At 41.3% G+C, this 13,779-nt stretch overlaps 1 protein-coding gene across 1 annotated transcript in view; it reads left to right on the top strand.

Annotated features, from left to right (window-relative positions):
* Positions 1-1,188: 1,188 nt before the first annotated feature.
* malrd1 (MAM and LDL receptor class A domain containing 1) overlaps positions 1,189-13,779 on the top strand; it is a gene marked incomplete at its 5' end in the record, with an annotated part of 113,797 nt that continues 101,206 nt past the window's right edge. Inside the window, 6 exons of the mRNA XM_084048744.1 lie at positions 1,189-1,375; positions 3,572-3,703; positions 4,101-4,189; positions 4,267-4,385; positions 4,942-5,077; positions 7,458-7,554. Of these exons, the coding sequence (XP_083904870.1) occupies positions 1,189-1,375; positions 3,572-3,703; positions 4,101-4,189; positions 4,267-4,385; positions 4,942-5,077; positions 7,458-7,554 (760 nt within the window). The remainder of the gene's footprint in view (positions 1,376-3,571; positions 3,704-4,100; positions 4,190-4,266; positions 4,386-4,941; positions 5,078-7,457; positions 7,555-13,779) is intronic.

The following is a 13,779-nucleotide window of genomic DNA, read 5'->3' as shown; positions in this document are numbered from 1 at the left end:
AGTACTAAATATTTGAAAATAGCCGATCTACAAGCTCACAACGCGTCGCGATGCGACACGTTGTGAGCTTGCAGATCTGCTATTTTCAAATAGCCTAGGTATAAAATAGGGCTAAAGTGGTTAATGTATGTTTCATTATATCATAATTTATATCTGAAAAGTAACTAGTAACTAAAGTTTTCAAATAATTGTAGTGGAGTAAAAGTACAATATTTGCCTCTGAGATGTAGTGGAGTAGAAGTAAAAGTATTGTAAATTGGAAATACTCAAGTAAACTACAAATACCTCAAAATTGTACTTAAGTACAGTACTTAAGTAAATGTATTTAGTTACTTTCCACCACTGCCAGTGAGTAAAATCCTGAGTGATAATTTAACTCTGACGGTGTCAAAATGGACCCTGTCACAGTTAAACCAGCACTTTGTAACCTTTTAACAACTATATAGCATATTATGTCCCACAAAATTAGAACTTTAAACATGTTTAAGCAAATCAATCATCCTTCCATAAATGTATAGACTCAGGGGGGTTCTCTGCTAGGAGCTTGACTGTATTACTATGTATAGGGGAGACGATGAGTTTTACTGCCATGTTATTTGTGTCCAAAGTGGCCACTGATATCCCAAACTTAACTACACAGTGCTGCCTTAACTTTAACACTCAGGATTGCTGCGTATACTTAAAGCCCTTAGTACAGCTTCCACTTAACAGTGAACATAAACATGCTTTTTTCAATCATGTATTAATTGATCAGTGTTTGTTCAAATGCTCTGTGTTATGGGATTTCTGAGCACTTACATGCCGTTTATTAGCAGGGTTTACAATGAATGACATGCAACACACACACACACACACACACACACACACACACACACACACACACACACACACACACACACACACACACACACACACACACACACACACACACACAGAGGACACATGCACAAAGATATCAGAGACACTCCCACTGTTATTGAGTAACGGCCATAAAAGCCATTTTATTGGCCATTATCGCATGGAAGCAGCTTGTGCATGCATTCAGAATCAATGTGTGTCCCAAGTAAAGTTTATACGACACACGACAAAGGCTCTCACAGTAACCTCATCTTCTAAATACGACCTGCGTTAATGGCAATGAGGAGTCAAGTGTTCTTGGAGTAGTAGGACAAGGGAATAGTTAACTCAATGACTCTGCTGCTGTGGCCTGCGAGGCTGCTGGTCTGTTTACTGGTGTATGTCCGTCTGTGTGCTGCTGCTGCTGGGGCCTGTTCACCGGGAGAGTTGACCTGTGTCCAGGGATCGTGTGTCATACCGGACGACAGCGTGTGTGACTTTAGTGACAACTGTAGGGACGGCAGCGATGGGAAAGACTGTGAGTACAGACCGTGATTCAACCACTTAAACCCTCTATTCTTAGTAGAACGGACCTGAGTTACAACTGCACTTGGACAGCTTTCTTTTTCGTCTACCCCAAATCTCTTCGCCGACAAATGGCCGATCTACAAGCTTACAACGCGCCTTTCACTACGCAATGTGTTGTGAACTTTAGATCAGCAATTTTTGGCCAAATGTTCCCCCCAGAATAGGCATGCTGGGGATCAAGTGGTTAATTTAAAGTTGGACTATGATATCATATGAATAAATTAAAACTATATAATGTGTTGTACATAATTGTATATCATTTAGTTTGTTGTTTGGCTAAGCATCGAGCAGAATGAAGATCACCCATCCCACACAGATGTGTAGTTTGGAGCGAGTTTCAAGGTTTTGTATTTGTCACTTATTTATGGCCGGGGGTGCTTGAAATTCAAAAGTTTGAGAAACAGTGATTTAGGAATAGATAAAAATCCCATTAATAATTGTTAAAGTGCAGCTACAAGTAGGTAAAATAATAATGTGAATAGTAGTTAGAGTATAAAACTGTAGTGCAACATCAACTGAATCAAAATATGACTGTAAATTACATATCATGTGATAAATTCCATCGGATTGGCATAGACTGGCACACTCACAGCTTTTTCCGATACTGGTATAGGTACTCTACAACTCTATTTGCTGTGGTATTAGAATATGTCACAAAGCTGAACTGAAACTTGTAAACGCATGAATGCCAGCTAATGAAACAGCAGGGCTCAACCAAAAGTAGACAGCCTAGCTGTCAGACAGACTGCCTTTTTAGACAGCCTTTCATTCATGACAAGCAGAAATTATATGGCTTTCATTTATATACACAGGCGGTTCCAAGAAATAATGTCTCCCATGTTCACTGAATTCAACTGAATCAACGGGTTTTAGCTGTGTGGTATCCTCATGAAATGACAACAGTGTCATATGTCATGTGAGGTGAAGTGAGAGTTCAGTTCACATTTGAATTTACTGTTACACCTTTGAAAACTATATTTTTTCAATATGCTACTCGGTTACATACTATACTCTCATATAGTATTACCGCGCAGCACTTGGAATAGCAAAGATTTGCTCACCTTCTCTGTGACATGAGCTCCAGGCATTAGAGACTATGTGGGTGAAATCCTGGCATACTATAGCTATTCACTTTTTAAAACAAAGGAATTTATAATATGATCTTACGTTACAAAATTTAGGGCTTAGATCACACATTGTGTGTGAGTGTAAAAATGGACTTGGAGTTCTATTAATTTTGTTGTGTTGCAGTGCGGTCACGATAGGTCAGTGCATTGTATATTGATCCAAAATGATTCACACAAAATCCATAAAATACCTTTGGAAACTATGGCAGACAAAATAGCCTGTTGTTCATGCTCTGCCACAGTTTAAAAGTGTAACATACATTTCTACTCAATTCAACCATTTCATCGTCAGCACCTGGTTTTGCCCTTGAGAACAAGATGCCTCTCAGGGTAAACAGTTTTTTTTTTGTGAAATGACACACTCAAAATAATGCTTCATTACCACTGGGACCTTATAGTCCCTGCTTGAACATTGAGTCATAAAATGAAATTGAATCTCTAGTTTATGCAGAGACTGTTTACTCCGCAATCACTGTACACACAGAGGAGAGCTGAGATACACTTTATAAACCCCTGGGAGAACAGACCAGTGCTGGGTTCATAGTTCATATGTGCTCTATTAAGCAAAATAAAATCTCTCGACTGGAAACGTTTGTATGACCACGTCCTAATGTGTGATTTGTGAAAGAGTATAAAAGGACCCCCCCCCTCCCACTAGCTGCCTAAATAATTAACACAACTATGATGATGAACTTTGACAATTATGATGTTTTAATAATGTTCCTGCTGTTCTACATACTCCCAACCAGGTGAATAAATCACAGATTGAGGCTTTAACCTTCGCTTTTATATGAAATATCCGAGACTATTAAGATTGTATGGAAGATGCTTCTGAACATATTGCTAGTTGGACGACTTCAAATGCTCTAATCTTAAAATAATAACCGAAAATAGCCTATCTACAAGCTCTCAATGCGTCTGCCACGCATTGAGAGCTTGTAGATAGGCTAATTTGCTGTTTCTATGGAATCCAAGTGACTGAGAACTTTAATCCATGAGAACCTTTTTTCCATACAAAGGTTCGGTGCACAGGAGGTGTGACTTTGAGGAGGGATTCTGTGAGCTGACCCAGAGCTCAGACAGGCTGGCTCAGTGGACCAGAGAGACCGGGTTCCCAGGACTCAAACATGATCACGCTAACAACCAATCAGGTACCCTATACCTTACTCTGACTAAAGTACTGTAAGTCAATGGCTATTATTATTGTCTCTTTACTAGCTACCGTACTTCTTTATCCTGAAGAAATCATCTTTTCTTTCTAACATATCGTTGCTGTCGGGCAGAAACCTCTTATCTCCATATTTTAACACAAATGTATCAAAAGTATCAGATCGGCAAGCTCGATCGGCGCGATGCGTTTTGAGCTTGTAGATCTGCTACTGTTGATACTTTTGAATCCTGAAAAGTAACAGTTTTGGACATATTAGGTTTCCTCCCGACAGAGACGATACATTATGTGTCATATATTTTTCTGTAATTGTTCTTAAATTAATGCATTCAACACGTTTGCACACACACAACACACTCATACAATTATCTCCCTCGCAGCACACTTTCTTTTGCTTTCGCCTGTTGCTGGAGAGAGAACCGAGGCAGACCTGCAGAGTCCTGTCTTCCTGCCTTCACAGACCTGCCAGGTAAATGAACATCTTTTTGAATGAAAACCAAATGACAATTGATAACTGTGATGTTTTTGTTTTCTGCCACTGAACAGATGAGTTTCTACCATCATGTTGGGGCAAAACATGGAGCTCTTCAGATCCTGATTGAATACCACCCACAGGGTCAGAAAGCAGTGGTGTGGGAACACATAGAACCACAGATGGAACTGTGGCAAAGGACAGCAATACTGTTTCACAGCAATGACCAATTTCAGGTTTGTAAAACTACCCTGTGCTGAATGATTAAAACTCATTTCGGGAATGTTTAGTGTTATTAAAATACAAATGAGTTATAGCCTTTCATTGGGATAGGCCTATTATTTGTCTCGTCTCATGTTGCATGATGTCACACGGCAATGTGTGATACTGTGCAGTGCCAGATCTTTCATATAATGTAACACCTGGGAATCGAACCCCGGTCTCCCCCGTGGAAAGCCAACATCTTATCCACTAGCCTAAAGGGGAATTCCCTCTTGGCTGGGGGAGATATTCGGGTTTTCGTCATCAGTCAGAGGCTTTGAGCCACTACTGCTACAGTAGCATGTTGCATTCTATCGCACCGCACCGTAACGTGACATAGCGTGACGCGATGCAACACTGCACAACGTGACACATTGTAACACACAGTAACGCTAGGGAAGGCAACATAGCGCAGCGTGACGCGACGTAAAACAACCTAGCGTGACGTTAAAAACAATACAGTGACTGGTTGCTGTCCCAACTGATAGCTGTCATTGGAGGAATGGCAGCCGTGGCTCAGGAGGTAGAGCAGCCGCGTTGGAATCAGAGAAGGTTCTAATCCCTGGCTCGTGTGAAAGTGTCCTTGAGCAAGACACTGAACCCCAAACAGCTTCAGATGAGCAGGTTGGTGCTTGCCCCCTTGTATGGTTGCCTCTGCTGTTGATGTGTGAATGTAATGCACGTTTGCTTTGGATAATGGCGCTATGGAAATGTAGCATTTAGGAATGAGTGGCAGGTACCGTAGGTAAGACACTGGCCACCTATGTGCAGTGAGGGGGGGGGGGGGGGGGGGTTTGACCGGACAGGACTTTTCTGAGGCCATCTGGACTCGGATGAATCCTGCTGTTTGTGTCCTTTCCATTATCCTCAGACAGAGTCTGTGTCTCACCCCTTGGTGTGCACCTTCACCCCTCTCTCACCCCTCAACCCATCTCTGCCTCAGCCATCTGCCACTGGGCATAGCCAGCCCAGTTTCATAACATGGCTGCTTGATGCCGGGGATGCGTAGAGGTCAACCCCATCCCAACATTCACTCTCACGTCTGTTAATTCAGCGCTAATAGCAAACCTCGTTATATGGTGATTGATGCACCGCTGTTCTTTTGTCTAAACGATTTTCACTTTCAGCCTTAAGTGTGAAGACAGAACATTTGTTCCATAATCTGTCCTCATATCTCTTCAGTCTTTCTGAGTGTAACTGAAATGGTTGTGTATTATGCAAACACGTTTCTAACTGGAATTAAGAACAGAATCTAATTATGTCATTAAGCAACACAATCAGGGGAGGAAAGTCATTTTGAGGGTACTTTGCTGGATGAGAGGTATAGCCTAACCATCAAATGAAAGTCATTTAGGTACTAAACACAGAAAGTTACCTTTCTATACAGTGTCAGTTGCACTTGTTCTGCTAGGTGTTACTTGATGACATCACAGAACACATGTGACATATAGACAGTTCAGAACATGAATATTCTGAATATTCAATACATCAATAGCTATGGTTTCTTATTCTTCTTTTCTGTCAACCAGTAACTGGTTTAGGCCTTCTTTAAGTTGTGTGCACTCTCTCTCTTTCCCTCTTGGCATCATGGAAGTGTGTGACGTTATTTGGTTAACCGGGAAAGCATCTGTGTCATTTTCTATTTTAGCTATACAGTATAGAGTGTGTGTGTCAAGCTTGTCACTTTGTGTCGCGCTATGAGCATGTAGATCTGCTATTTTAGAAAAATCGTGAAAATGTGTGCAAATCTTTTAATATATATATTTTATTTAAAGCATTTGTTACTCAAATGGTTTAACTCAAATTGCTTCTGGAGGTTCCTGGAACTAAATATTTTCAGATTGTGGTCAGCGGCCAAATTCTTTGGTGGACAGGGGGGTGCATTATTATCATTCAGTGGAGAGACTTTTCTCGAGAGTGAAAATGAGCATTTTATGAATAGATGCTAACTATATTTATTCTCCCTCCCCACTAGGGACAGATAGATTTTGGAATGGCACCTTTGCCCCATACGCCCGTTTTATTTATTACAAGCTTAGTAGTATAAGCTCATGCATATTATAACTACAGTGATTCATTTCCTGATCAGCCATAAATCTGGATCTGTGAAACTGCACAGACTGAGGCAGATAACACCTGCCTGCCGTGGACTTTAGTCTGGGCTCAGATACATCATTAGCCTCATACAACTGAAGCAGACGGACACGTTCATAACAACATGGCTGCTATGGTTTCCTTAGATACCGGTAAACACGCTTCTAGAGCAGTGGTTCATATCAAGGACCGCCAAATAAATATACCCCCCATCTGAAAATATTTTGTACAAGGGACCCCTACACAAGATTTTTCTTTTTTAGCGGCGCTAGCCGCTCTATACCTTTAGGTATAGAGCGGGTCCTACTCTATACCTGACTTTGTCCGTGTTCACCGTCAACGCTCTGATTGGTCAGACCCGTCAACGCTCTGATTGGTCAGACCCGTCAACGCTCTGATTGGTCGGACCCGTCAACGCTCTGATTGGTCGGACCCGTCAACGCTCTGATTGGTCAGACCCGTCAACGCTCTGATTGGTCAGACCCGTCAACAAAGTGATTGGTCAAGCTTCACGTGACACATGGCTATAAACACATTATAAACACATATCGATGACAAAATGTATCAAAGGCGCCGCTACCTTCACACAGGGTGTGATTTTTTAAATAGCAGATGTAGGATTAAAGTGGTTAAACTGATTTTGATGTTATAATAACTAATTCAGCTGGGGACCCCCTGGAACCCCCTCAAGGACCCCCGGAGGTTCCCCAGGCTCCACTTTGAGAACCACTGTTCTAATCTAGAGGGTCCAGTTTGATGCTTACCGAGTCCTCACACACAAACATACGCACATACTGTACTCACTTACACACACACACACAAGTATAGCCACAATTATTTATCATACAAATTAAGGAAAAGAAGATGGGCATGCAAGAGGAGTAAAGTCTGAATGCTTTGTTTCTACCAGGTGGTGATTCGAGGGGTGCTACCTGCTGACAGCGATCCTTCAGAGATCCTGGCTGTTGATGACCTGTCCTTCAGTAGAGGCTGCATGGCTGTGCCTGGTAATGTCACAATAAATGTTTTATTGATTTTAGCCATATATAGCAACATACGTTTAAAAAAAAAAACTCTGGAACAGTGGTTCTCAAAAATAGCAGATATAGAAACTCACAGCGCGTCACTTTGTGCCACTCTGCAAGCTTGTACATCTGCTATTTTAGAAAGAAATGTGAGTTTGAAATGTTTTGAATAATTTTGAATTTTTTTAACACAAATCTTCTCTTCTGGGGGTCCTTGGCACAAAACATTTTCAGATGGGGGTCCGCGGCCAGATACATATAATTTGGTGGGTTCTTGGCACGAAAAAGTTTTGAGAACTACTGATTTTAAGGCATTTGTAGAAACCCAGACATTAATGGGTTAATGACACCTCAGACTTCTGTTTTTTTTTTGTGTGTGTGTTTTTTTTTCCCACATCAAACTCGCCCAGAATGCACTTTAGCCAAAAAGGAAAGGAAAGAGATTGCTTTGAAAACACGAGCCAATCTTGCTTTGTTTCTGGTAAAACAAAGTCTATGTGACAACACTGAATCAGCACTGACTAGACTATACGTTTTACCTGCTTTGGACACAGTGCAGTCAGTGGCAGCCAGTGCTGCCTGTGCTTATTGATGTCCTCTATAGAAAGCGCTGTCTGCAGCCCAGCGATCGATGTGGTGCATTTCTGTGTCGGCCACTGGAGCCATTGAACTAGCGCTGTCTCCATGGCATTTTGGACAGGTTTTCTTTAACACGATACTTCATTGAGTCTCAGCCTCAAAGCAGACACCACAGTGTCTTTATAGTGCGCTTCAAGGCCCCCCATTACTCATCCGACAGGATGAGGTCCATTCGGTCTGTGTCCATAAAACTAACGGCAGTTGTAACTTCTCTATCGATTCCCTTCATTCCTGGGTCGACTGGTCTAGCAGGTAATAGCTCTCCCCATGGAGCCCTTATACTGTATAGGCTGCAGTGAGCGGGCCAGAGAGGAAAGCGTATCTGTTTAAATAACGTCCAGAAAACTGGAGTGGTCCTCCGCACTGCCTGGCTAGAGAGAGTGACGGGGGTTGTTGAGAGTTTCACCAGGCCTAATTTGGCATGTCTAAGTGGGCGAGGCGAGGGCAGGTCATTGTCACCTTGTCACCCCCAGTCCCTCTGCTTCCATCTGCCCTTGGCTCCTGATGGTGGAGTAACTGGATCGTGCCTCGCCTCGTTAAGAGAGCTTGATAGCTGCTGATCACTATACCGTGTCAAAAAGGCAGAATCACACATGGACTAACAGTGTGAAAACAATGCTTCTGCTCTCTGCCTCCCTCTCTTTATGTGTGTGTGTGTGTCTGTGTGTGTGTGTGTCTCCCTCTCTCCCTCTCTCTCTCCCTCTGTTATGACCCGTGATCGGTCTCTGTTCCCATTGGCGTCTCTGCCCCACTATACTGTACTGAATTTTTCATGTTATCGATGAAGAGAGAGAGTGATGCTTACTATAGGTTCAAGGTTGTTTTTATTGTTGTTACATCTTGTGCACGGGTGCATTAGAGTGAAACGTATTTTTTTTCGGCTTCCTTCTGACAGTGTAGCAGAATAGGCAATAATAATAAGTGAAGAAAGAGAGAAAAACAATAGTAACAAAACAATACAATACATTCAGTATATGTGCTGTACAATGTATGTGTAAGCTTGGCATATCATTGCCGTCGGGCAGAAACCTCGTATCGCCAATTCTCCATACTTACATATAAATACAAATTATATATACTAAATGATTTATGATGGAGAGTACACAAGAGTGGAAAGGGGGACAATGTCCAGTACATCCAGGAGGGATAGGTGTGGGTCCAGACCCCCACTGCACCTACACGTTCATGAAGCACATTGATCTTCACAGACACTATCTCCAGCAGTACATGAATCAGGAAGGACTAGTGTTCGAGTAACAGGGAAATAAACACTTTTACTTTATCAGCACTACCATACAGTACCTAGTTTTTGATTTGTGCCGCACGCCTGAGATGGCTGACAACGTCATGTTAACAGTAGTGCTCACATCATCATGTTCCATGCCTTTTTTTAAATTCATCCTTTCCCCCCAATTCACCTGTAAATCTGTGACGGTAAAATATGGCGTCGCAACAGAAATGGATTCCGATTAAATGTTTTGGCACAAATAATGGCATTCTAGACATTTATAACGAGAGATAATTAAATGGTTACCATGGATACTGTATGAAAAATGACCAGGGCGAATAAAAAAATATTAAAAAGAATTCACATAAAATCTGGCACGAAACATGTCGTCTTCAGATCCAGCTGCCATAAATCATTGTGTGTGTGTGTGTGTGTGTGTGTGTGTGTGTGCGTGTGCGCTAGCTGAACAGGCCAACGTATAAATCATTATCTGTCTATCTAAGTGACGTTCTCAGTCACATTTGCCTGACCTTGCTGGGCCTACTTTACTTTATTACATTTTATTCTGGTACATTTTATTCGGGTTCTGCCTGAGAAACGCAGTTTGAAGTGTTTCATCACACAGTATTAAAGTAGGCTACATGAGAGGGATTCTGACTTATACATTTATATGGCTTTTCTGTTTTAATTTAGAAAAACATCTATTGCATTTTGCGAGTTCTGTTAGACACTTTCGTCAGGATTAACCATTTGTTACAAAGCTATTGCATTCAGTTTGGCGGTGTGACTCTGCTCCTGTGATACTACAGAGTATCTGCATACTGTAATTCATCAGGAAGAAACATTGCCTAATATAACAATAAATACAACTCTTCTACTGGGAGCTTAAACGGTGTGCGGACTTCCCCTCCTTTCCCGATGTACATATTGTTGTCCAGCACCCGATTAATTGTTTTGGGATGTGCGTGCTTACCCCTCGTTCCTCTCTGCATAAGCATGACACAGAATTTGAGACCACAAACCCCCAGAAACAGACCATATAAGATACAGAGTTATTGCATAACATGAACCCTTCAAGGGCATAAATTAATATACAGGTTAACATACAATCCACAGAAACATAGAATCCACAGAAACACATTTTCCCCACTTTAATATTGAGCCCTTCAAGGCATGAGTTAAGATATAACATCATACAACCCACAGAATCATACATTTATCTGGCAAGCCACAGGAGGAGGGAGTTTTATAACGGACAGCTGCAGGAACAGAGCTGAGAGTGAGACCAGTGCTGAGTATGAAGAGTGAATAGTGTTCTGCTTAAAAAGGCAGCCTAAATGAACCATTCGATTGAGGGCGTATGTGTTCGCGATTGAGAATGAATGGAGATGATTGAGGTTGAACATGGAGAAACCGTCTGACTGATGTGGGTGTATGAATGAGTTATTAACTTGTTAGCGACTGAGAATGGGGGGAGAGTGAGGCTGAGTGTGTACACCTCCTGCCTGCCGTGCCCACCTGAACTATCGCTACGCTCGATTTACTGTGAAAAATCTGCTACTGAGGTAGCATCTCGTTCACAGTATTCCAATATGGAAGCCCAGCAGCACAGTCGAATCCCTGAACGGGCCTGTTGGACCCAGGTCCAGGGGCCCAAAGGATCAGAGGGGTCCTCTAGTCTAGAACAGTGGTTCTCAATCTTTTCAGGCCACGACCCCCCCCAAAATAATCATATTTGAACTGGGGACCCCCCCCACCCCTGGGGACCCCCCCCCCACCCTGATAAACACTTGGAATTGTAGGAGTTGAGGCATTTAGTTTGACTCTGTTCAACTATTTTCACCATTTTTGTCTCTTTCTTATATTATTTTACAATTTGGCCAATGTTTGACCAGTGTTTTATAGTATAGTTTGCTGATTGCAGTAATGGTATTTTTTCATTAATTTTTTTTTTTTTTTAGGTATTAAAAAGGTCTTAAAAGTCCTTAAATTGTCACTTCACTGTCATCTGGGGAACCCCCCGCCCCAAAATCATGTGGGGACCTCCCTGGGGGGTCCCGACCCACAGGTTGAGAACCACTGCTCTAGGAAAATGGGCCAACTGAGACCCACTGTTCCAGAGCCTGACCATGAATTTCAGAAGCTGAACCAAAAAGAGCCCACATAATAGAGTGATTTGAGGCGTGTCCGAAAGTGTCTATCCATGTTGCCTTTCTTCACCGTAGCTGTGCAGTTGTTGCTGATGAGACAAAAAATAAAATACTGATGACAGCACTTTATGCAGTTTCATGTATGCTATACATATATGGCTGAGATTTCACTTCCTTAATTCTTTCTTTTTTTGGCAGAAGTCTTTTCGAATGATTTGTGGTTTCTCATGAAATACTTTTCCAAGTTCCCTTTGTTCACCACTGCTGCATTGCTGTTACTAATGAGACAAATGCATTTCCCATTGCAAATGACAAAAAAATTATTAATGTGTTTTGTCTCATGGCGTCTGTTCCCAAACTCATGATGTCGCGTCTCATTAGCTGTGGTTGAGAAATAGTAGTAGCCTACTAAGCATCTAACACACCTGGACTATTGATCAGTGATGGAAGAAGTACTCACGTGTTTTACTTAAGTAAAAGTATCAATACTGCAATGTAGATATACTCTGTTACAAGTAAAAGTCCTGTATTCAAAATGTACTTGAGTAAAGGTGCAAAAGTGTTGGCATCAAAATGTACTAAAAGTACCAAAACTAAAAGTACTCATTGTGCAGAATGTCCCTTTTCACAAGTTAAAAATGTATACAAAATAGCTGAAATAGCCGATCTACAAGCTAACGCATTGTGAGCTCACAATGCTCACAATGCATTGTGAGCTTGTAGATCTGCTATTTTCAAAAGGCCGAAATATACAGTATATAGCGCTGAAGTGGTTAATATCTGTTTTTAATAATAATCCAAATGTACAAAATAATTAGTAACTAAAGTTTTCAAATAATTGTAGTGTAGTAAAAAGTACAATATTTGTCCCTGAGATGTAGTGGAATGGAAGTAAAAGTATAGAACATTTGAAATAAAGTACCTCAAAATTGTACTTAAGTACAGTACTTGAGTACATGTACTTTGTGTTACTTTACTCTGCACTCTACACTGCTATTGACATGTTGCCAGGGTCATTCTTGTGTTAATTCACACTGTGCCACGTCCCTGATATGATTTGTTGGGGTTCACATTGGGGCCCTGAGGCAGTCTCAGGCCCTAAGGGCCCATGGACCGACCCAGGATCCGCCCCTGCCTAGCAGAATACAGTATATAACTCTTTTACAGCCGGTGTCTCCAATACGGACTATCGGACATCATAAGCAGGATGGACCGGCCTACTATTGATCTAAAAAGCTGCCATGTCATTTGTCACTATCACCCCCTGGTTAAACCACATCAAACACATGTCCATGTGCAGCACTTACTCTTCTGTGACATGTCCAAGATTTCAGCCCCAGCTCACTTTTATTAGCCCGCCATGATTTCCCCCGTGTGCCTCCCTAATGAAATACTAATCACATGATTGAAATCGATGATAAGTACTGTAACTGTAGCAGGCCTATTAAACAGAGCTTTGGCTGATTAAAGAGCCTTCCGCAACAGAGCTGCTCAAGTCAAATGCTTTGTGTGCACTTAAATTGTTATTTGTGTTATTTGATTGATTCTTTAGTTTCTTTCTTTCTTTCGAGTGGTCGAAGAAGTACACAGAATTTGACTTGAGTAAAAGCAGCAATGCCATGTAGAAATACTATAATTAAAAGGCTTGTATTCTGTGCATTTGATTGATTCTTTAGTTTTTTCTTTCGCGTGGCACAATGCCATGCTCTGTTACAACAAGTAAAAAGCTTGTATTCTAAATTTGACTTGAATGAAAGTACAAAAGGATTGGCATCAAAATACACTTACAGTACCAAAGTAAAAGTACCGTACTCACAGTTTTCAAAATGTGTCAAATGGGTAAAAGTACTCACCGTTTTCAAAATGTGTCAAACGGGTAAAAGTACTCACCGTTTTCAAAATGTGTCAAATGGGTAAAAGTACTCACCGTTTTCAAAATGTGTCAAATGGGTAAAAGTACTCACCGTTTTCAAAATGTGTCAAATGGGTAAAAGTACTCACCGTTTTCAAAATGTGTCAAATGTTTTCAAAAGTAGCAGATCTATAAGCTCACAACGCATTGCAATGCAACGCATTGTGAGCTTGTAGATTGGCTATTTTCGAATAGCCGAAGTGTAAAGGGGGCTTAATTGGTTAATGTATGTTTTGTAATAATAATTGAAATCTGCAAAGTAAAGTTTTCAAATAATT

Source organism: Gymnoscopelus microlampas, assembly GCF_963454915.1.
Source record: "Gymnoscopelus microlampas genome assembly, chromosome: 22".
Lineage (NCBI taxonomy): Eukaryota > Metazoa > Chordata > Actinopteri > Myctophiformes > Myctophidae > Gymnoscopelus > Gymnoscopelus microlampas.
This window is presented reverse-complemented; position numbering and strand designations above follow the sequence as displayed.